The sequence below is a fragment of the Sminthopsis crassicaudata genome, chromosome 2 (assembly GCF_048593235.1).
Source record: "Sminthopsis crassicaudata isolate SCR6 chromosome 2, ASM4859323v1, whole genome shotgun sequence".
NCBI classification, from domain to species: Eukaryota; Metazoa; Chordata; class Mammalia; order Dasyuromorphia; family Dasyuridae; genus Sminthopsis; species Sminthopsis crassicaudata.
The window spans coordinates 423,639,858-423,665,722 of NC_133618.1; the positions used below are offsets into that span (position 1 = coordinate 423,639,858).

Consider the following 25,865-nt stretch of genomic DNA (forward strand, 5'->3'; position numbering starts at 1 on the left):
TTTCAAGTACTTCCCAAATCCTGTTTTCTAGAATACTTGCATTAATTATAAATAACCACTAGAACAGATAAAAGTTAGGGCAAGCATGTATTAACCACTTTTTGTATGTATTGGTTTATATGTATGCAGAAGATCTGTTTCAGCCCTCGAGGCATTTGCAATCTCCCAGGAATAAGACACATAAAATGATAACTATGATACCAAATGTTATATAAGAGTGGCAAAATTAAAAGGCCTGGGGGAAGATTTTTACCACCAAGGGGGAGATCATGTCATACATCATAAAGGAGATGGTCTTTGATTGGGACTTTAAAGCATGTGTAAGGAAATTCAATAGAAGCAGGTAAGAAGAGGGATTAGACTCAACATAAGAAACATCCTGGGGAAATGTATTAAGAGCCCAGAGTATGCTTCAGGGGGCCAAAGAGTAATCCAATTTGTTTGGAGTGTAAATTGCATTTTTGTTGTTGTTCAGTGTTTGCAGTTGTGTGTAACTGTGACCTATTTGGGTTTTCTTGGAAAAGAAACAAGAGTAGTTTTCCATTTTCTAGTCTAGCTTATTTAACAAGCTAAATGAGGCAAACAGGATTAAGTGACTTGCTGTACATAGCTGGTAAATGTCTGAGACTAGATTTGAGCTCAGAAGATGAATTTTCCTGATTCTAGAGCAGGGGTTCTCAACCCGGAGTCCATGAATTTGTTTTTTTTTTTTTTTTTTTAAATGATAACTATATTTCAAAACAAAGGGCTTATTCTTGTATATTTTATTTTATGCATTTTAAAAAATATATCCTCACCAAAGGGGTTCAGACACATAGTGAGATGAAGAACTCTTGCATAGGGCTTTTAAACTCATCCTTTGCTAAGGAATGAGGTAAAGAATCAACAAAAGTGGAATAGAAATATTGCCATATGACAGTGAGCACCCAATATATTCTAGATTTGTAGAGGGTATTGATTTACTAAATTATACAGATCTTTCAAATGTTGACACATTTCATTATACAATATCTCTATGAAAAATCACATTTATTAATATCACTAGCTCACAGTAGCCAATACAAGTTTTGCAAAATTCTAATTTTCCCATGAAAGCTCGAAATTTATTGTTGACAACAAATATTGTCAGTCCTTAAAGTGACAGACTCAATTAGTTCATTTTCAAGAAAATGTCTGCCAAATACCCTTAAATATCCTTAAATTCTTGGTAAGGACATGTGTATCTGGTCTTGGGAATTTTTTCCTTAGGGAACTCATTGATGGCTTGTTTGATTTCTTTTTTCTAAGACAGGATTATTGAAATAATCTCTTTCCTCTTCTATTAGTCTTGGCAGTTTATATTTTTGTAAACATTCATCCATTTCATTAGGTTGTCAGTTTTACTGGCATGTATTTGGGCAAAATAACTTATAATAACTACTTTAATTTCATCTTTCTTAGTGCATTTATCCTTTTAACTGTTGATACTAGTAATATAGTTTTCATTTTTCTTTTTAAAAATTGAATTAACCAATGGTTTTTTCTTTTACTAGTTTTTTGTCATTATCTTTAATGAAATTATTGACTATTTCTATGATTTGTTTTTTGAACAACTCATTCTTTAGGATTACATTATTTGGTTTCCAACTAGCTTTTAATATATACTTCTATGGCTCTTTATTAAATGTAATTTTATTACATTATGGTTGGAAAAGGTGCATTTAATTGTTCTGGGTTTTTTTGCATTTGGTTGTGAGGTTTTTATATGTGGTTAATTTTTGTGAAGGTGCCATAATCAGCTGAGTAAAAGTTACACTTTCTATTTCTATTCATTTTCTCCAGAGGTATATTTTAAACATTTCTAAGATTCTATTCATCCTTTTAACTTCTTTCTTATATCTATTTATGGTCATATTTATTTAGTTCTAAAAGAGGAAACTTGAGGGTCCCCACTAGTATAGTTTTATTATCTATTTTCTTTTGTAATTCATTGAACTTTTCCTTTAAGAACTTGGATGTTATTACATATTTTCTATGATTCCATTTTAGCAAGATGTAGTTTTCCTGCTTATTCCTTTTAAATAGATCTATTTTTGTTTTGTCTGAAATCATGATTGCTATACCCATCTTTTTGAAATTTAACTGAAGCATAATAGATTCTGTCATCCCCTTATTTTAACTTTGTGTGTGTGTCTTTCTGTTTCAAGTATGTTTCTTGTAAACAACATATTGTTGGATTCTGTTTTTTTTTAATCCACTTTGCTATCTGCTTCTGTTTTATGCATGAGTTCATCCCATTCACATTCATAGTTATGATTAGTAACTGAATTTCCATACATTTTATTTTCTTCTGTTTATTCTTCTCTTTTTATTCCATCCCTCCTCTAAAATCTGTTTTGCTTCCAGCTAAAGCTTTTTTTTTATGTGCCCCTATTTCTCTTATCTTCTTCCCCTCCTACTTCCTTGTTAGATAAAATATATTTCTATTACCAGTTGTGTGTGTGTGTGTGTGTGTGTGTGTGTGTGTGTGTGTGTATGCCCTTTTTGTCCCAATTTAGATAAGAAAGATATGTTAACTTTGAGTTTTGGCAGTCCTAACCCATCATTTTTTCCCATTGCAAAAGTCCTTCCTTTTGCATCTCTTTTATGTGAGGTAATTTCCCCCAGTCTTCTTCTTCCTTTCCCCTTCTCCCAGAACATTCCTCTTTCTCACCTATCATCACAATGAAAAAACATAATCAATTCACTTTGTATCCTCTTTCTATACAGAACCCTTCTAACTGGCCTATCAATGATAAAAATCTTAGAAGATGCATATCATCTTCCCATATAGAAAGGTAAACAGTTTAACCTTAATGAGTCCCTTAGAATTTTTCTTTTATATTTACCTTTTCATGTTTCTCCTGAATGTTGTATATGAATGTCAAGTTTCAGCTCTGATCTTTACATTAGTAATGCCTAAAAGCCCTCTATATTTTATTACATATCAATTTTTTTTCCTGAGGCAATTAGGGTTAAATGACTTGTCCAGGGTCACACAGCTAGGATGTATTAAGTCATCTGAGGCCAGATTTAAACTCAGGTCCTCCTGACTTCAGGGTTGATGCTCTAGGCATTGCACTATCTAGTTGCTCCTATTCTTTTTTTCTGAGTGAGGATACATTCAGTTTTGCTGGGTAGGTTATTCTTGGTTATAATTCCATCTCTTTTGCCTTCTGGAACATCATATTCCTAATCCTTGGCCCCTTTAATGTAGTAATTGCTAAATCTTATGTGATTCTGACTATGGCTCCCTCTTATCTTACCAGTTGCCAGATCCCTTCATTATCTCTGGCCTAAGAACTCCTAAGCTGCTAGACCCACACCTGGTGTTTCATCCACATGGACTTTGGGTCAGTCTCCTTGGGTCAGATCTTTTTGACCTCTGTTGTTTTGGGCTGGAAGAATGTCTCACTCTGACCTTTGTTGGCTCTGCCACTCCAAAATTCAAGATGAGATACTATTACAAAGTTGTTTAGAGAGGACTGTTGAGAGAGCTCTGCTACATGCCTCTCTATTCCACCATTTTAGCTATGCTCCTAGAAGTCCTTACTATTGCTCTAACATAAATTGTTCTAAGATAAATCATGGAATTCAAAAAAGTTCTTTAACACGTTTAACATTCCAGCACCACTTATGTTTATTGCCAAGCATAAACATAAAAGAACATCTTTTTAGATGATTAGTTAGTGTTGATACCAGATGAATACAAGCAAAGTAGAAAATCTAACCGCATCCATAGATTTATCCATTTGTAAAGCAGGAGTACTATTCTGCTGATGAGATATTAACTCAGTCTTTGTATGAGAAGCTAAATCTTTAATTCACAGATCATGTAGCATTTGGAAAACTCCACTACACATTCCTGAGAGAATGAGAGTGAAAAGGGCAAATGTTATTATGAAAATAATTTTTATTTCACAGGGATTTCAAGGACCCTCAGGAGTTCCAAGGACACACTTTGAGACCACTGCTCTAGATTATATTTACTCTACTGAACCAACATTATATCCAAAGTGGATCACTCCAAACCTTGCATTTTCTTGTTTCTATGCTTATTATTCCTTCTACTCTACCCTCTCTCTCCAAATTCGCCTATTAAAATGTCAGTAATCCTCTCCAAATCAGCTAAAATGCACCATCTACTATGAAGCTTTCTCTGATTACTCAACTGAAAATAATCTCGACTTCTTATGACCATTCACTGTACCTTATTTGCACCTCTTTTATACATTTATTACATTCTATTTGTATTAATTTGTCACACTGTTTACTGTTATGGGAACAAATGGCTATAAAGCTCTGAAAGACAGGAGTCCCATGTGGTTTTGGCCAAGGATCAGGAGGCACAGGAAGAGAAAACAAATAGGAATAATCACGAAATTATTTTGCATATATTTTGCATATATTACACATTCTTTCCTACAAGGGAATGTAGGTTCTTTGATGGCAGGAACAATCTCATTTTTGTCTTTTTATCCCCAGCTGTGAGCACAATATATAACAAAGAGTGGATATCTAAAAAATGATTGCTGATTAATGTTATTGATAGTTGCCTGCAGAACAAAGGAAGAAATATAATACTGAGTAAGAAAAGAACTGTATCCTACAGGATAGATTGAAAGTAGTATCTTATAGTCTGAAAATTGGGAGGATAACATATGGAAAGTTAAATAGCAGTATGAGGAAGAACATCGAAGAGGAATAATCTAAAAGATGTTAAAGGACATAGAAGTGAGATATACGACACTGACTATGTGTTATGAATTGAAGGTAGGAAGAGGAATCCCTTCAAGAGAAAAGGGTCATGGGAAGTTTAACAGAAAGTATGAAACTTCAGTTAGGCCATGAAAGATTACTAGGATGCAGATGTATAGAGAAAAACAAATCACTCCAAATAAGGGAACGGGATCAGAAAAAGTAGAAGAATGGGAAAGCATTAGGTGAATTTCAGGGCTGAGGAGACAGTAAATGCATTATGTTTCAGCCCATGGCAAGAAAAAGCAATGATTACAATCATCATTTTGTTGTGAAAGGTCATTTGTTAGCTTCTTGACTTTGATTTTGTAACCCTGGGCCTATAGTGCAATAGTCCAGGTTCAATGTTATATTTTGGGATATCCGATATTCAAAACCTTGGACTAAGCCTCACCCCCACCAATATCACTCTTACCCCAGACTACACAAAAGATGCATACATCTCAAAATAAAAAGTATTTAATTAAAATAATAGGGAAGTAATAAGAAATTTAATAAGACAGTAAATATTTTTAGCAACCACTCACAAAATGTATATTGTAAAGGGCTAGAACTGAGCAAATGCACTTGGATAATGGAGCTCGTGAGACTAATTGCTAATTGGACAGTTCTCTATTAACTTGTTTGAAGGTTGACCCTCCCCAGCTGTTCTGTATTGACTTGATTGGTGGGACAAAGAGGGGAAAGTGACTTGTGTGGGGAGAGTAGGAGGAGGCAATTGAGGCATTCTCTTGTGGTGGTTGAGAGAGGAAGGTGGTGTGGAGATTACTAGATCTAATCCCCTGACGGTGACCTCAAGAGACCAAGAATAAAGAATTTTGGTGATCCTGACAGAGTTCCAGCAGTATATCATCTCCCACACTTTCAGGGGAATGCTATTCACATTCTATAATTCCCTTATTTCTTCTACAAAAGTCAGAGACAGATATAATTTAAATGCTATTATCATGGCATTGAGAATTTGGCTTAAGAGATTCATAATTTGCTTTCCCTCTGGTTTCAGCTCTGCAAATTAAAGAACAACAACTCCTTGGAGACAACTAATAATGGCTGACCTTGCCTATTACTTTTATGCTGCTACTATCAGCTTCTCAGGTCAGCCACCTATCTCTTCTATCTCTCATGTCTAAGAGAATTTTGTAAATACAGAACTTTCTATATTTCCTTCAGGTGAGCAGTTCTTCCCTTTCAATTTTGATCTCTAGTTCTTGGTGCTAGCCAACCCAAAAGTGCTGAAACTTTCTACAGTAAGCAACAGTTCTACCCCAGTTGCAATCAAAGCTGCTCTTTTGAAAGTTTGAATCAAAGGTAGAGACTGTCTTTGTGCATATTACAATTGAAAATATAGTTATGTGGCATGTTCACTAAGTCTGGGCCCCTGCCGTGAAAAGAAACAGGAAAACATTTAATTGTATTCATGGGAATGTAAGCACATTTATCCCTCAAAGGTTTTGTTAAATAATGACTTCAAGGAAAATAAGATCACTCAAACCAACACATGATTAAAGTTGACACCAGAAGCACAACTAGTATGCTAATAGTTGAATGAACTCTTCCTTGTCATAGTACATTACCTTTTCTACCCTCTCTGGTCCTAAACTCTCATATCTGCATTACAATAACCACAGACAACAATAATTTGGGAAAATCAGTGTTTGGAAACAAAGAACAGATCTTGTTTGAAAGATCCAGACACTCAAAATTACACCCTGAAATTATGGCAATAGAGTCAGAGACAGCCCTGTCATAACAAATGTGACCTGTGTGGGGCTTATTCCCCTGTTGAAGCAAGAAGCTCTTTAAGTTCTTACTTCTCCATCTCTTTCCAAGCCCTCAAGGGCCACAAGCAAACAAATAGTCATGCTTTTGAGAATCTTAAAATGCATGACAGTGTGGTCCAAACCCAGTAATATTCCAATATATTCTAATTGAAATGTGAACCCTCTCATTATTTACAAAGCTTCAGGTTTCTGTTCTTTGGAGCAAGCAATTTTCTAATCAGACGTAATTATGGAAGATAAAAGCTTTGGGCTAAATCCATTAAGGATTTTCTCTTTCTTCTGCTGACCTTCAAGTATACCTTGCTTAGAGATGGTAATGAATAGCACCAATGCCCAATAATTGCCTGGAGATTACAAGTGGAATAGAGCTGTAATGAGTTTGAGTGGAGGGTGCCCAGTGTATCACAGGAACCAAGAAGATTCTACGCCTCTTCAGAAAAGATAATGGTCTCAAATAGACCTCCTCTCACAGGAAACTGGGATCTTGGCAGGGAATAACTTTGATTTACTAGAAGTTAATAATTTACCTGGTATGTTCATAGTGGGCCCATGGGGTCCACTGTAAAGAACACATACAAATTCTCATCCCAGATTTGCCTCCACATAATTATATAACTTCAGCAAGTCAACCAGTCATTTATTAATCACTGACTATATGCCAATTGCTATGATAAGCATTAAGGATATAAAAAAGGCAAAAACTTGACTCCTGACCTTCACTTAAATCTGTGCCTCAAGTATTTATTTATTTATTTATTTGCCTCTAGTATTTTAAAGACAAGATGGGGCAATGCTTTTCTCAAATGGTGGTCAAATGAGAAATGAATAGAGACATCATCTGAATATTCATATGCTACACAAATATAAGGGTTTATTATTACCATTGTCCAGTACAGTGTTTATCCCTGGGGCTTGCAATCACCCACTCAGAGTGTTCTCTAACAGCTAAGAAGTATGTACCAGCTCTCCAGGTGCCAGGCTTCAGGCACCAATGGGACAGTGACCATGGCTCCACCAATTTGGGATGACAGGCTAATGAGTCTGAAGAAGAGACAAAGCAAGAAAGGGCCCCTATTTTCACAAAGTGTTTATATTCTGCTAAGAGTTTATGCCATGGAAACAAGTATATATATAATTGCTGATGACAGTCTTTTTGCAAAGATTAATTAATGAACTGAGTCCAGCAGGTGGTCATGCAAAACACTCTCAGATTATCTTACTAATCATAGGGTTTAGGGCTAGAAAAGACATTGGAGCCCAGAGGGAGAAAATGATTTACCCAGAGTTATATAGGTAGTAAATTCAAGGGCACAGATTCTTACTGAAGCTCTTTGATTGATTTCAAAGTTCTCCTTTCATTATATACTACTGTGTTCCCCTAACTTTCATTTGTGCTCTTTCACTGAAACCAATCAATTAATCAACAGGTGTTTATCAACTATCTACTCTATACCAGGCATTGTGCTAGGCTCAAGAGAACAAAGTTAAAAAGTAAAACAATCTCTAATATCAAGATATTAAGGGATATAGGACTCTGAATACCAGTAATAGCATATTGAACAATTGATGAAGGACTACAGAAAGACCTGAGGTTTAGAGATGTTGAGTATTTATTGAGCTTTGTTTGGGTAACTCACTTTCATCTGCCCTGATTTGTTCAGGCTTTTCAGGACCAGCATCATTTCTTCCATAAGGAGAGAACCCCCTAGAGTCACTATTTTGTTTGAGATTGAGTCCTATTGCCTACACATCCCAAACTTAGCATCTCAAAACAAAATTCATTGTCTTTACCCAAAAATTCTTTCTCTTTTCCAAAGTTCCCTTTTACTGTGAAGGCCACCATCATTCTCCCAACTAATCCAGGTTTGTATCCTGTATCATCCATCATCTACTTTTCAAATCTCCTTTACCCAATATATCCAATCAGTTGCAAATCTTATTTCTTCATTCACATTTTCCCTATGTCTCATTCTCTCTACTCAGACAATCATCACCCTAATTAAGTTCTTTATTATCTATCTCATAGACTAATGCAGTAGTCTCTTAATTGGTCTAACCTGAATTAAGCATCCCCTTACTCCATTCAGCTACAGAAAAGATTTTTCCAAAGTAGAAGTCTGATCCTGCTACACCCTTTCTCAATAAATACCAGTGTCTCTTTCTTACCTTCAAGAACTATAAAATCCTTCAGCATTTAAAATTCTTAACCATCCCTATCCTTCCCAATCTGTAGTCTTCTTATATTCTGGTCCCCTCCACAGACCCCCCAATCCAACCATATTAGCCTATTTCTTTTTTCCTAAACCTGAAGCTTCATCTTTCATCTTCATGATTTGGTAAGACTTTCCCTTCTTGTTTAAATCTCTTAGAACCTCTGGTTTCCTTCAAAATTCGATTCAAATGCTATCTTCTATAAAAGGATTTTCCTGTTTTCCAGCTGCTAGTACCTTCCCTTTTAAAATCATTTCCCTCTGACTTTTTGTACTTTATATGTAGCCATTATTAGCTTGTTTTCTCCCTCAATAGAATGCACGTTCCTTAAGGGCAGGGGCTATTATTGCTTTTCCCCCATGCCCCCTTAAAATATCAAAGTGCTTGTTCATTGATTTTTTCCCCTTGGTTTTCTTGTCTGCTTCCCTATTTCTACCCTGGGATAGATATGTTAGGATAAGGAACTCGTAACACCCATAAGTGGGAAGCCTGAAGAGTAGCATACTAGGGAAAGCTTTCCATGGTGAGAGCAGAGTCTGTAGGTTATATAATATATAGAGGGGGAATACCTGGATCAGGGGTCTTATCTCTACATATGCTATTATGATTGTTATCATAATTGTCAAATATAATCTTTGTAAATCCAGGCAATGCTGCATAATGGGATCAAGAAGAAAGCTGGGATGAAATAGTGATGAAATAGAAATTATTTTCTCTAGGAAATATAACCAAACTACAGATAAATGATTTGCTTCCTCACAAAGCTAGGCAGTTTCACATGGTGGTCTGCAGGGTTCCCTCCCCTCGTTATTTCCATCACAGCTTTTAGAGAAACTGAAGAGGCAGTTATTGAGAAATATATACATATATTTGTGTGTATGGATGAATATATGTATATGCATATACATGTGTATTTATAGGTATGTATACATAAAAACTTTGGCAGAATCATCTGGGAGATTAATTTCTTATCACATCTAAATGAATGTTACATCTGAATGAGCAGGAGAATTATTTGGAAAATCCACTTTTAAACAAAGAGCATTAACCTCTGGATAATTGTGAGTATAGGCCAGGAATTCTAAATGCATTTGCAAAGCTGCCCCATACCTGAGGATAAAGGATGGTAATTATATATGCTAACTGATGGTGAATAGCCTCTCTGAGCCTAAGGACTGTGCCAGGCTCCAGCTAAATAACAGATGGAGGACCCCCCCCCCAAGCCTATGGATGCAGAACAGAGACAGTGAATGAGAGAGGAGTTAGTTGAAAAAATTCTCTAGGACCTGGGAAAAGGATCAAGAATGATACTAGTCACCCCATACCAAAATAAGATCAAAATGAATGCATGATTTGGGCATAAAGGATAATACCATAAACAAATTAGGAAAACAAGGGATAATTTACCCTATCAGATCTTTGGAGAAGGGAGGAATTTATGATCAAAGAAAAACTAGAGAACATTGTGAAAGGCAAAATGGACAATTTTGATTACATTAAGTTAAAAAGTTTTTGCACGAACAAAACCAATAGGAACAAGATTTAAAGGGAAGTATAAAGCTGGGGAAAAAAATCTTTACAGCCAGTGTTTTTGATAAATGTCTCATTTCTAAAATATAAAAAGAATTGGGTCAAATTTATGAGAATACAAGTCATTCCCCAATAGATAAATAGTCAAAGGATATGAACAGATAACACCAGACTTGGAGTCAGGAAGATCTGAGTTCAAATCCAGCTTCAGACCCTTAGTAGCTGGGGGACTCTCAGCAAAACAATTAGCCTTTCCCAGCCTTACTTTCTATGTCAGTAAAATGGGGCTAATAACAGCACTTTTTCTCATGTTGTTCTGAGGGTAAAATGGAAAAAAACAAAAACAAAAACAAAAAAACATATGTATAAGGTGATGTAATCCAGGTCATGAGGCAGAGCCAAAATAATGAAGGAATCAACCTCTCCCCCAACTGCTTCAAATTCCTTTAAATAGCAACTGAACAAATTTTAGAGCTTCAGAACATGGAGTAGAACATTTTCCAGCTGAAGGCAACTTAGAAACTCAGCAGAATAGTTCTGTGACACCTTAGTGCAGGGTGTGTGTGCCTGGACCCAACCCCAGCCTTGGCCCCGGCTGACCTCCAAGTCAGCAGCAGTTCTGGTGGCTTCCAGATCTCTCAGCCCAGAGGTACCAAAAAGGAGCTGGAAGGTCAGCAGAAAAGGTCTGTGGAACCAGAGTGGCAGCCCACCATGCAATCCCAGCACAGGCTCATCCCCAGCCCAGACCCCAACATCAATGAGGCAGGACCTCTGAATCAGCAGCAGTGGTGGCTTCTGGACCTCTCAGCCTGGGGCCCTAGGACTCAGAAGATCAGTGGAGAGGATCTGTGGAAACAAGATGGGAGTCCCAGCACAACCAGGGTCAGCAAAGCCCCAGCCCCAGCCAACACACGAGATCTTACAGCTGCAATGAAGTGGGAAACACCTAAAAGTTCCAGGGCAGAAAAGAGTGCTTATGATCAGATTCCTAAAATTTCTAAAAATGGTTGCACAAAACCCCTGAAGCTTGGGACAGTGCACCCTCCACTCTGGAAACAGAGCCCTACTTTAACAAAGAATTTAAAAAGCAGAGTAATAGGCTAGAAAAATAAACTGAAAACAATAAAAAAAAATTCTGACCTTCAAAATTATTATAATGAAGAGGATTAAAACACATACTCAGAATAACAAAGTCAAAGCTTCTATATCCAAAGCTTAATTTCCAAAGAAAAATAAGAATTGGACTCAGGTCATGAAAGAGTTCAAAAAAGACTTTGAAAAACCAAGAGAGAAGAAATTTAGGGAAAGAATTGAGAGAGGGGCAAAAGGAATTACAAAAAGCTAATGAAAAGAAGAATGCCTAAAAAAGCAAAATTGGCCAATTGGGAAAAGAGGTACAAAAAGCTCACTGAGGAAAATAATTCCTTAAAAAATAAAATTGAGCAAATGGAAGCTAATGAGTTTATGAGAAATCAAGATACAATAAAGTGAAACTAAAAATGAAAAAATGGGGGGGGGGAGGATGTGAAAATCTCTCATTGGAAAAACAGCTGACCTGGAAAATACATATAGGAGTGATCATTTAAAAATTATTATTCTACCTAAAATAAATCATCTTTCAAAAAATTATCAAGGAAACTTGAGTTTTTATATTCTAGAGCCTGAGATGGCTCTAGATGAAAAGAATTTATTAATCCCAAAGATGATCCCAAAATAAAATCTTCCAGGAATATTATAGTCAAATTCCAGAATTCCCAGGTCAAAGAGAAAAATATTGGAACTCTCCAGAAAGAAAGAATTCAAGTATAATGGAACCACAGTCAGGATCCCACAAAATTTAACAGCTCTTACATTAAAGAACCAGGGGGCTTGGCATATGATATTCTGGAAAGCAATGGAAATATGATTGCAACCAAGAATCACCTCCCAGCAAAACTGAGTACAATCCTTTAGAGGAAAAGGTGGCTATTCAATAAAACAGGAATTTTCAAGCATCTGTGATGAAAAGACCAGAGCTGAACATTTGATTTTCAAATATAAGACTCCTTTAGCTCTGGAAAAGCATAAAGAGGTAATCAGGAAAGTGATATCATAAGGGACTTAATAAGGTTTATCCGTTTACATTCCTACATGGAAGAATGATACTTCTAATTCATTAGAACATTCTCATTATTATGGTAGTTAGAAGGAATATTTATAGACAGAAGGCATGGGGTGTGAGTTGAATATGAAGGGATAATATATATATATATATATATTTTTTTTTTAAATGATGAAATTAAGAGATAAGAGAGAAATGTACTGGAAAAAAGGGAAAGGGAGAAGTGGATTGGTGCAAATTATCTGCCATAACAAAGAAGGCAAGAAAGAGCTTTTACTGTGAAGGGGCAGAGGGAGAGGAGAGTGGGAGTGAGTGAATCTTACTCTCATCAGATGTATCTCAAATAGGAAATTATTATTATATATATATATGTATATATATATGTATGTATGTATGTATGTATACTCAATAGGGTTATAGAAATCTAGCTTACCCTGCAGGAAAAATAGGAGGGCAATGGGATATGGCAAGGGGGAGAAGGTGATAAAAGAGAGAGTATATTGGGGGAAGGAGTGGTCAAAAGCAAAACACTTTTGAGGAGGAACAGGGTAAAAGGAGAGAAAGAACAAATGGGGGGAAATACAATTATCAATAGTAATTGTAAAAAAATTTTCAAAGCAAGTTTCTCTGATGATTCAAATATTATTGTTCTCTGGAAATGATGAGCTGGATGCTCTCAGGAAAAAAAAATCTGGAAAGTCCTCCATTAACAAAGTGAAATAGTAATAGCAATGATCATTTGTAAATGACTTTGTTATTCTCAATAGTACAATCATCCACAACTACTCTGAATGACTTATGATGAAAAATACTATCCATACCCAGTGAAGTAACTGATTGAGTCTGATTACAAGTTGAAGCATTCTCTATTACTCTCAGTATCTCTCTCTTTATTTTTAACTTAATTTTTCTTGAGGATTTTTATTTTTATTAGGGAGGGAAATCTATGTTGTTGTTGTTTTTTTGCAATTTGACTTTTATGGAAATGTTTTACATAACTTCATATGTGGTTTCTTACTTGTGGGTGGGGATAAGGGAGAGAATCTAGAACTCAAAAATCTAAAGAGAAATGTAAAAAATGTTTTGAATGTAATTTGGGGAAAATATTAAATAAATGAATAAATTTTTTAAAAGATCAAAGTGACATAAGCAACAAGATGGAGGACTAGATATTTTCTCTCATTCCCATGACCTATCAAATCTCTCCAAAACAGAAATTATGAACCAAAAATAAAATAGCATCACTTATCTCCATGGTCTAGGTTTTAGAACATCCAGAATTCAAAAGGAGATTAAAAAAAAGGAACAAATAAGTTGATTCTTACTGATTCTGAACTTATTCACAGCCCTCCTCCACCTCCCAAGCTACCAGAAGCAAGACTGCATTAGCATGCCCAAGGACCCAACACAGGCTTACAACAAAACCCACCATGACACCTCAGGCTCCTCTCCCTTTTTTTAGTGCTATAGAGACCTCAGCTTCATGTATAGGACTTTCCCTTGGTGGAAACTAATGGCTAGCATGACCAGAGCCCCTCAAAGACAAAAGCCTGATAAAGACTACAACCCTATAATCAGTGTGGCAAAACTCTGAACTGCCATTCTTGGATAGGTAGTCCATATAACCATTGCAGCAATTTTCTGAACTTCTAGTTATGGATCAATGAACTAAGAAACAGAAGGAGTGAGGCAGGACATGAGGACAGTAAACCCTGTATAGTAGGTAACACAGTATTCCACTAAACCTGAAGGAAAGAGCACAATGTCCAGTTGGGGTAAATTCTGAGCACCCAAAAATCTCAGGGCAGAGTCACTCAGGTGAACTATGAATTACCTAGCATAGGTTGAGGTTGAATTATTTTAAAACCCAGCCTCCAAAGGAAACCACATCAGAAGGAAACAGAGTCAGAAGAGAATAGGAGGGAAAATATTGAAATAGAGAACCCAGAAAGATAATTCAAGACTTTGAAAATAAGCAGTTAGGGAAAACAGTAAAAACAGAAGGAAATATTTCCTCCAGATCTAGTAAACAAGTTTGGGTATCCATGGATAAATACTGAGGAAAAAAAAAAGGAAAATGATCTAACATTTGATAAGACAGAGGACTGTGTGGAATGGGAGAAGAGCATGGAATAACAACAATGTGTTATTATTGTATGGTTCAAAAGAGAAATCAGAGTAGAACTTATGGCCACAAAGTAAAAAAAAATTGGAGAAAAGAGAAAAATTAGTATTTTCAATGGCAAGTCTCACTGGAAAAAACAAAAGAGAAACCACAGATTGGGAATGTAAATAATCAGAAGTGAAGGACAATTTAGTATAAGGGAAGCAAAAAACAATAACTTTATAAGCAAAGATATGAATTATGCATGTAAACCTTAAAGAATTATATAAATGCTAGATTTTATTACCCAAATATCCTGTATCATGCTTGAGGTCCATCAGTTGTAAGCATTCCAGTAATCAAAAGTAAATATCTACCTGAGACCACAGATGTGGCTTGGTTAAACCATAAAAGTGAAGAATTTAGATAGAAATGAACTAAATTCACCTTGCAAACTTTCTATTTCACCTTTTGAATGATATTGCCCTGCCCTCCAATGTCTACAGACTCCATCTGGTTGTCAAAACAACTTTTTCTGTTTCTGTGGTAGGGAAAGAATCAATCTCTTTCAGTCTCGATAAGTCAAACACAATTTCCCATTCATTGTCTAGTGCCCATCCACCCCTCTGCCTCCAGAGTCCATAAATGCAAAGTGACCTCTGCATGTTGTGGTTTGGCAAAAGTTGTCATTATTCAGCTGCCTAAATCTCAAACTGCAAACCATTTGTGCAGCCTGGGATAACCCTTGTGAGGATGCTGCCAATATTGGTCAAATTTAGAATGTGACCATTCACCAGAAAGACCCAAGAGAGATGTGATGAGGAATAGAATCTTTAATGATTATTGAATTGATAATAATAGTAATAGCTAACATTTATATAGTGCTTTAAGGTTTGTAAGGTATATTAATTTTATTATCTCATTTGAGCCTTGCAAAATCTCTATAAAGGATGTGTGCTATTATTATCCCTCTTTAGAGATGAGGAAAAAGAGGTTAAACTTTTTATCCAAAGTCTGTTTTGAAGTCAGGTCTCAATAACTCCCAGTTCAGCTCTATCTCCTTTGCTCCACCTAGTTCACTTTAATGAATAAACAGAGTAGACAAAGACACTACAATCAATTTAGCACTGGCTTGTTATTTCAACAGGTATTCCATTTTTATTATTACCCTAATATTATCATATTGCTTTTTGAGAATAGCTGGAAAGTTCTGATAATAATTCTTGCCTTAATATCTTGTACAGAACTGAAAATCTAATCGTTGTCCCAAATATGGGGTTTTGTTTTCCCTTTTTAATGTTTTTGATTGAACTATCTTGAGATGATATTCATTTTGCACTCATTGCTTTGTTGCTTCACTGGTTAGATGAAAGCAATGTATTCTTAATATTGTCACATCTGGCTTTTCATTATTCCATTTGGGGTTTTCTTGGCAAAGATATTGAAGTGGTTTGCTATTTCCTTTTCCAACTCATTTTGCAGATTAGTAAACTGAGGCAGACAAGGTTAAATAACTTTCCTGCAATCATATAACTAGTAAGAGACCAAATTTAAGAATGTGAGTCTTCCTGACTCCAAACTTTTTTGTGGGCTAATTCCAGAAATTCAGAAAGTGTCTCTTAAGGGAAAAAAAAAACAACTACACCTCTAGAACAAGGATTCTAGCAGGTGTTTCAGTGTGGGGAAAGCAGATAGAACCCTGAGCAATATATGCACATATGGACACACATATGTGTGAGTGCATATATATGCATATATATGTGTATATATACACATATATATGCATATTTGTTGTCCTTCATACTCAAAGAATACCAAAATAACATCACTCTGTTGGGGTCAGCTCTTCAGTTGGGATGTCCCTTGTTCTTATGTGTGAGCCCTGGCTTGTGCAGATAGTAATAACTTTCCATATAGCACATATATTCCTAGCTGCTCTTTGCTACAACTCTGTGAAATGAGGAAGCTGGGACATCAGAAATGTCAAATGATTTTTTCCAAGATCACAAAATTAGTTAGTCCAAGAGGCAAAATTTGAAACTGCATTAGAATCAGATAACTTTGGATTCAAATCCAAATTCTGCTACTTAATAACTTTGGAAACTGCATTTTACTTCTCTTGGCCTCAGTTTCCATTCCTGTAAGAGAGGGTTGGACTAATTGATCTCTAAGGGCCCTCCTGTCTCTAAATCTAATTTCCTATAGTTGCTTCTCTGAGATGATCTCAGATGATCAGAGTTAATTACTGTGATATGAAGGATCAGAAAAACCACCTGGCTCAAATTATTATTCCATTAAGATATATTAGCACTGAAATTCTATCATTAGGGATCCATTGCTTCCAGCTAAACACGAATTCTAGAAGAATTTTCTTTTAAACTAAAAACATCCCCCAAAAGAATGATATTATCAATGGCACCTTAGCATGAATTCGATTAGCAGATTGACTAGGATCATAATCAAATTTCTAAGGGACCTTCAAATTTCTGAAATTCCGAAATCAAATTTCTGAACCCTTCTTTTAGTAATCAAGAAAACTGAGATCAAGAGGTAAAAGGACTTGCCCAAGTATTGCATGTCTAGTTAGTAATAATACGATGCCTAAAACCCAAGTCTCCTGACACCTAGGCGAATATGAACTGGGTCCTAAAGTAGAACAAAGAATATGAAAAAGCAGGAAGACCAACTTCCCTACTTCACAGTTTTACCAAGGTTAGATCAGCGTGCATGCAGAGTCCGTCTTATCTTTTCCCACAGCTGAGAAAGTGCTCCAAGTCCTCAGGAAGAGACCCTCCATATACTTTCATTATATAAAAATGCTCCATTTCCCACAGATCCCAGAGCTCAAATACTATTATCAGATTCACTCTTCTGGTTCCCAGTTTTGAAAACTTAGGCAAATCTTTGCTTCTTATCACCTCCCTCTTTAGATATTACCTAACAAGCACCTAGAACTGGCTTTCCATGACCCCTTGATCAATCCACCATTTTCAATATAGCAATAATATTAATTCCAGGTTATTACAACAGACAAAAGCCACAGCTGCTGCTCAGTTCATTTTTGGAGTAATCTGCCTTAGGATATGGTTTCCAAGAAGGCACTGAGTCATAAAAATAAGGGGATACTTCCACCTGAAAAATCTGCTCAGCAGAATGTCATGAAAAAAGGTGGTACAAACAAGCATGACATGTTCTTTTTCAAAGGATTTTATCCCTCCAGCTCCCCAAAGACCAAGAGCAGGAAATCTCTGTGTTCTGACAACAAATATGATTTCTCTGAAAATGACCAAACAATGAGAAAATTGCTCTGAGTCCCAGTTTAGAAATGGTGTGAAATGTCTCTGAATTTGGCAGTTGTTCATGAAGCTTGTTGAAAAACAAAAACAAAACTTCAGTGGAACTGCCCTGAGGAAAGAAAGAAAAGAAAGGGGGGGGGAGCAAAGATTGCTATTAAGTGCTGAGATTGCTTGCTAGAAGGAAGGGGAGAGGGAGCAGGGAGGAGTGAAGAGAGAGAGGGAGGGAGGGAAATGAGAAGAGAGGGAGTATGAGGAGGAAAGAGGCAGGAAGGGAAAACGGGCCATTCAGTTATTGGACTGGTGTATAGGGAGCTTTGATCTGATTGTTCTATAGCTTTAGATGTTTGCTAGTTATTTTGTTCTTGTGCCAGCGGATATCTGTGAGCATGTGGAGTGAAGGCGAATCAGAGGGACTTCAGACATTAGGGATTGTGGTGATAGTGTGTTCTTCTTTGAAACTTTTACACTACCTTGGCCTAATTGACTGGTCCGATGGTAAGCAACTGATAAGTTTGCATTTTTTTTTCTTTGTGAATGTGGTTTCAGTTGTTGCTTGCTATGAGTGTGTGTGTGTGTGTGTGTGTGTGTGTGTTAAGTGCCCTGGGTTTGGGGAAGACTGAGATATTTTCTTTCCAGCAGACAGAAGAATGTACCCCTGTCTTTTTAATGCTTGTTAAATATGGGTGGGAATTGGAGGGGTGAGAAGAGGTGGTGGTGATGAAACAAGCTTTATGTGAGACTAAAATACTATCATTCTTCCAAAAGGAGGCAGGAATCAGGAAGCAGGAGTTTTAAGTGTATTTTATCTCATCTGATTATTTATTGATTGCTGTACCCACTAAATGAGTGACAATTGTCTTTCTGACAGGATTGTCTATGAAGAGCAGTAAGTTTTAGAAAATACATGTTTTCAGCTAATCTCTTCTTTAAGGGTTGACTTAAAAATATATATATACATATATATATATGTATATATCTATATCTATATCTATATATATATATTTTCCTCTTTGCCTTCCAATATGACACTCCCTGACTGACTTCCACTAATTTCTACTTCCAGCCTCCCATCCATTGAGATGATTTATGACCATAAACCCAGGGAAACTAGGTGGGGATTAGAAAAACTAGGGCAATTGAACTGAAAGACTTAATTAAGGGATTTGGGGAATAAAAACATTTTTAAGCACCTTTCTTTTTTCCAGGTATAGGGCAATTCATTGCTGCATAATTTTCTGTAAATATATTTTTGATGGCCAAATTTTTAGGCATCTAGAATGATTCCTATATTAATGAACTACATGGAGAAATAGCTGAATAACTGTATCATTCACCATAGGTTCACTACATGTGTAAAAACAATTTTTCCCCAGAGACACAGAATAATGAGAAATGTTCCCAGAAACACTTTATCTGAGTTACCAACAAAGATCCAGTCAAAGGTAAAAAATGAGTTGTTTAGGTTTATGTTAGCTAGCTACTGACCCAGTGAGGAAAGGAACCTTTTCCCTACTGCTAGAAAACATAAGGAAATTTTCTATAATAAACAAGCCTAACATGAAAAAACATTATGAAGAAAAATTTTGTAGGTGTATGTGTGAGTCAAAAGAGCAAGATTCCAGACCCAGATGACTTTGCCACTTACAAAGCTTTCTGACTTAGGACAAACTCACCCTGCCCCTCCAGGCAATATCTTCCTAAGTGAATAGTTGAATTCGATGATCTCTATTATCCATTCCAACTTTGAAATGAATCACTTCCTTTATTGCCCTCAGTTTCTAAGTTTGCTTTTGAACAGGATTCAGTGCTTTACTATCTCATGTGTATGAAAGGGACCACGATTCAAAGCTTAGTCTGAATGACTCTACCAATCCTCAGGGACACATTTTCTGATTTATTCAGAGAAACAACTCATAAAATAAGAACCTACGGATTTGGGAATTGATCTGGAACTCATTTGCACACAAGGTGTTTCTAACTTCATTTCCCAGAGTTAGAATCTGGGTTTTTTTTAGAGCATGGTTACCTAATTACTACTGTGGGTTTTCAGCTAAAGGTATCCTGCTGTAGGTTTCCTAACCAAAGCAAAGCTGGAGTATTAGTAAGACAAGGCAATTGTACATTCGTACTTTATCTTGGTAATGCAATCATGTTTTGTTTTTCAATTAGCAGCCCAATACAACAAAACTGCTTTAGACGCTTCACTTTACTCCTGCCCCAAATTTTATTTGTAATATACCATACTGCTAAATGGGCAACTAGGTGGCTTGGTTGGGCTTGGACTCAGGAAGATCCATCTTCCTGAATTCAAATCTGGTCTGAGTTATGGTCAGTTAACTCAGTTTGCCTCAGTTTCCTCATCTATAAAATGAACCTGACAAGAAAGTTATAAACCGCTATAGTATCTCTGCCAAGAAAAGACCAAGTGGGGTCACAAAGAGTAAGATACAACTGAAAAACGACTGAATATACATACTGCTAGATGATGCTGTGGATAGTTTTAGACCTCAAGTCAGGAAAATCCAAAGTTAAATCCAGCCTCAGATATTTACTAGTTGTGTGATCCTGAACTAGTCAGTTAAATTCTATTTGCCTCAGTTTTCTCCACTGTAAAATGGGGATAATTACCATATCTACTACAAATGAAGATCAAATAAAATAACACTTATAAAGCAGTTACTACAGTATTGGTTACACACAGTAGTGAATGCTAGGTATTATAATTATTATTATGATGATGATATGTACTGATACACATGGTTACCCTTTTTCATATTTTAACATTTTAATGATATTTTTAACTAGTATATCTATTATATAAAGCTTCTTATGTCCCAGTGATATGCACTGTGTACCTGGGACCTATTTTGACCTACTTTAGCTCAGAAGATCATTAATAAGTCACTGGAGGACAATAAGTCATCCCGTTGACATCCCTGAGCTAGCTTGGGTTCTTTTAGAAGAACAACTAAATTGCCTGTCTTGGATTTCACATTATATAGAATTCTGTATATCCCTAAGAAAGAGTCAACATCTGTATCTGGCCTGAAGTTGAAGAAACTCACTTTCTTGGTTTTATATTACATACTTCATTCTCAGACAATGTGACCTTTAATTTTGACTGTCATGCACACCATTAACAGCTGGAGGGGGAGAACATCTGGAGAGTTAATTGGAGGCTTAATTTTTCTTCTTGGTGTCTTTGCATGCAAGAGACACAGACTTTACTATCAGAGGTCTGCTTATAAAGTAAGTGATCACTTCTTCATGGACATAGTAGCCAAAGCAGCCGGTGATTGCAAAGGCTGTGACTGGCTGGAGCAGTGGCAGCTGGCACGTTCTGAAGCAGAGGGTTGAATCTCACCTGAGACACTTGTGCTGGGTTACAATATACAGGAACTTCTCCTCTGTGAGCCACCTGCCATGTCCCTTAACTCTCCCCACCCATCCCTCAAACAGTCCCTGCAGACAGAGTCTACCCTGATGTTTTATCCTCCCCTCCATACACAAAACACTTGCCAATTAACGAGCATTAATTCAGGGCTTACTATGTGCCAGGACTGGTCATACATCAAAAAGCAAAAACATGTTCTCCAGGTGGGAAAGAGACAGCAGAATTTATAGCTAAACTCCTAATCATTCTCCATGATATTTTTTTTTTGGTGGGGAGAGGCAATCAGGGTTAAGTGACTTTTCTAGGGTCACACAGTAATTCTTTAAGTTCAGAATTTGAACTCAGGTATTCCTACTCCAAGAATGGTGCTCAATCCATTGTGCTACCTAGCTGCTCCTTCTGTGGGATAGATGGATAGATGGATAGATAGATAGATAGATAGATAGATAGATAGATAGATAGATAGATAGATAGATAGATAGATGGATGATATATGGGTGATGGATGGATGGATGGATGGAGAGATAGATGATAGATGGATGATGGATGGATGGATAGCTACATAGAGGACAGATTTTTTTTAAGTCTCAGGCTGGAGTCAGTGACCTCTCTCCCCTCTCTCCCATCACCAGCAGCAGGAATGAGGGCACAGGTCTTCAGGCAGGAAATGGGATCAACTAGATCCAAACACCCCTGGGATTTTGCTCTTCCTTTCCCCTAATTCTTTGTTACCTTTCCCCATTCATCTTCCCCTTTGGTCATACTAAAAAGACCTTACTTACTGCTTTCAGTAAAACCATAAGAACACTTGATATAATGCTACTTTTATCTAGGAAAAGTTATGGTTGGAGCCTTGTGGAGTCATTAACACAATAGCTTGGGCCAGCCTTTTTATCCAGGTAGGGGGCAGGGTGAGTAGAGTGCTAGACTTCGAGTCAAGAAAGCCCAAATTCATATCCTTCCTCGGTCACTTGCTACTCATGTGACCCTGAACAAATCATATGACCTTTCTCTCCCTTTCTTCCTTCATCTATAAAATGGGCCTCCAGAACTCTCTTGAGGATCAAATGGAATAATATAAGCATGTGTAAACATAACCATGTCTAAAGCACTATCTGAAGGAATAAAGTACAGAAAGAATCTACAAGAAGAGAAGGATCAAAAACAGAGTTCAGTCAATTCAATTTGGTTTAAACAGTGTTGATTCTGGGACAGCTGGGTGGCACAGTGGAGAGAGCACCAGGCCTGCTTTCAGGAAGATCTGAGTTCAAATCTAGCCTCAGACACTTCCTGGATGTGTGATCCTGGTTAAGTCCCTTAACTCTATTTGCCTCAGTTTCCCCACCAGTAAAATGGGCCAGAGAAGAAAATGAGCAGCCACTCCAGGATCTCTGCCAAGAAAACCCCCAAATGGGGTCACTCCTTCAGACACAACAACAATAACAACGAACAATTCTGGTCCTGATCTTCAAAGATATCGGCAGTGATAAATCTGTGTCTTAATTCTTTATTTTTCTTTTCCCAATGTTACAATACCACCAATATATTGTGTTCAGTCCTCAGTGACACATTTTAAAAAGCATTTTAAAAGGGAGCATCATATTCTCAGGGTAAAAAGCTAGCCTGGGAGCCAAGAAGACCTGACACTGGTTGTGTGAGCCTGGTCAAGTCACTTAATCTTGGAGGGCTCCCAGGCTGCAATCCAAGATTATAAATTGCAGATGCCATTCTGCCTTGGTCAAAAGTTATTTCTCTAGGGCAGCTGGGTGGGACAGTGGAGAGAGCACCAGCCCCAGGGTCAAGAAAACCTGAGTTCAAATCCAGCCTCAAACACTTAATAGCTGTGTCAGCCTAGACAAAGCATTTAATCCCAATTGCCTTGCCAAAAATAAAACAAAACAAAATAAAACAAAACTTATGCCTCCTTTGATGTTACCTACAGCAATGAAATCATAGGTCCCTTCTCATCCTCCAATGATGGGCTTTATACCGTACCATGCAAGAATAGTATAAATATGTATCCTGAAGAGGAGCAGACTATGTGTCTTTCAAGTATTTGAAAGAATTTGTCATGTTGAAAAGTGGACTAAGCTCATTCCAGTTGGTCCCAAAGGACAAAACTAGAAGAATGAATGGGATAGAATGAATATCTATTTAATGATGAGAGCTGCCAACAAGTAGAATAGGCTGAATCCAGCTATAGGGGTTTCTTTAGCAATGATAACAACAACAATAATAACAGCTATTTTTATGTAACACTTTAAATTTCATAAAGCACTTTACATAGCTAAATTTTTGAAAATAAAAAGCTTTATCCAAAAAATTGCCTTAGATCTTTGTATTGCTGAGAAGAACAAAGTCTATCAGAGTTGGTCATTGTGTAATCTTGTTGTTCCTGTGTACAATGTTCTCCTGGTTCTGCTCACTTCACTCAGCATCAGTTCATGTAAGTCTTTCCAGGTTTTTTCTGAAATCTACTTGTTTATCATTTTTTTGTAGCACAATAGTATTCCATTGTATTCACGTACACAATTTGTTCCATCATTGCCGAATTGCTGGGCATCCCTCCATTTCCAATTCTTTGCCTCCACAAAGAAAGCTGCTATAAACATTTTTGTACATGTGGGTCATTTTCTATTTTTATGATCTCTTTGGGATACATAGTATTGATATTCCAGTACTCTATCCTAAAGCACAAGTCTGACTAATCACCTCTCCACCCACCTTCCATTTAATAAACTCTAATCCCTCCCTATTCCCTAGTCCCTTCCAGGAATAAATATAAAATCTTTTGTTAGGCTGTTAAAGCCCTACATAATCATAAAACCTGACCCTTCCTACTTTTCTAGTCTTCTCACACCTCTCACACCCACCCTACATACTCAGCCATCCAGTGACATTGGCCTCTGTGATGACCCTCAAATGGATCCTCCACCTCCCTAGAGTATCTGCTAACTTGACCTGGAACTCTTTGCTTCCCGGCTTCTCTGGCTTCCTTCAGGTCTCGTTACAATTCCAGCTTCTTCAAGCTTTCTTTCCTAGTCTTTCTTATTCTTCATGCCTTCCCTCTGAGAATATCTCCAATTTGCCCTATATAGCATACATATTGTTTGCACACAGTTGTTGCATGTTGTCTCTCTTACTTGACAGTGAGCGACTTCAGAGAATGGAAGGGTGTGTTTTTTGGTTGGTTGGTTGGTTTTTGCCTTTCTTTGTTTACAAGAACAGTGGCTGGCAGCTACTTAGAGATTAATAGATGTTTTTTGACCGCTATCTGCTGCCTTCATTACAAGGTTAGGGATGCTGTGAAGAGGATTCCTGTTCGGGTATGGTTTGATGAGCTCTCAAGTCACTTTTTGCACAGATTTTGTGCCTCTGTGTCTTTTACACATATTCCATTGTCTCTTGTCATCTAGCCACCACAGTAGATAAGAACAACTGTGGAGTAGAATGCTTTTAATCTTCCCTTGCCCTGCTGAGAATTCTTACATTCTCACTATCTGAATAGCTTATCTTCATTTCCATAATCTATGTGCTTATAATAAATTCATCTATCTTCAAATACATCTTCATTCATGAGCTATTGAGTCTACAAGTGTGTATAGCAGGATTGAAGTTTTGAATGCACCTAGACATAATTGGAAAAAAAGAATAATGTTTCTACCTTTGTTGCCTTAAAGACTGGAAGAAAAATGAGCTATAGCAACCTTAATTGCTTGTCTAAGCCTTTCCTAGATACAGTGAACAAGGCAATCCCCCTAGGCACAGAATTTTGGTGGGCTCTGGACCACTGTGACCAGGAGCCCTAGGCAGTGGCCAGGGGAAGCAGTACACGGTGAGGATGAAAGTCTTCCAGATAATAATTTTAAAATGTATGCTGAGGCTCACATACTTATAGCCAGTCCAAATATTCGCCACCATCAATCACCAAGATAAAACTGATGAGGTTTCCTTACCCTTTCTCCACTGAAATTCCTTTTCCTTTTCATGGCTTCACTTAATATTCATAGTTGAACCCACTAGGAGATGCTGCAAACCAGAACCTGACCAGATTTAACATTAAGAAGTAAGAACTGGGACGTGCCATGTTTCCCCATGTGGCTATGTGCATGACCAAACAATGAGGAGTGCTCAGGGAAAACATCCAACTCTCTGTGGTCCTCAGAGGACTGCTAACTCAGACCCAGCCCTTCTGGTGGGCTGCAATGTTCATCACTTTAATCTAGAAGTGTGGTCTGCATAGATCTATGCTATTAAATTCTTGACTTGGCTCCTACTTCTAGGAAAACTCCAAAGTTGTACCTTTGTACTGTATTTCAATCTAATAGCAAAGACATAACAATAATAGGAGTGATGACACTATGACAACTTAACTGCAGAGTCCCTTTATTCTTCTTACCCATTGAACAAGAGGAATAAAACTGTATTAGAATAACGGCTATGCAAACTATGTCCTTGCAGCTCCTCCCAAACAGAATTCTTAACTTAGAATCCTTTTCAGCCTCTCCCACCAGGAACTAACAAATGTCCCATAACACAGTCCCAAATACTGCATCAAAGAAGGTCAGGTCCACGCACTCTAGCAAGCTCATGAAACGCAGTAATGGCTTGTCTCTGACTCCTCACTGAGCACAGCTTCCAGTCAGAAATCTGAATCCAGATGTTGACTTGT

The 25,865-nt window shown here is 37.1% G+C and overlaps 1 protein-coding gene across 5 annotated transcripts in view; it reads left to right on the plus strand.

Annotated features, from left to right (window-relative positions):
• The window catches only part of KCNIP1 (potassium voltage-gated channel interacting protein 1), a 346,617-nt gene that overhangs the window by 265,197 nt on the left and 55,555 nt on the right, over positions 1 to 25,865 (plus strand). The window contains exon 1 of one of the 5 annotated variants that reach the window (XM_074292045.1): positions 18,058 to 18,294. The exons of the other annotated variants lie outside the window; for them this stretch is intronic. Within the exon in view, the coding sequence (XP_074148146.1) occupies positions 18,186 to 18,294 (109 nt within the window). The 5' untranslated portion in view covers positions 18,058 to 18,185. Of the gene's footprint in view, positions 1 to 18,057; positions 18,295 to 25,865 lie in introns of those variants that run through there. 5 annotated transcript variants of the gene reach the window in all.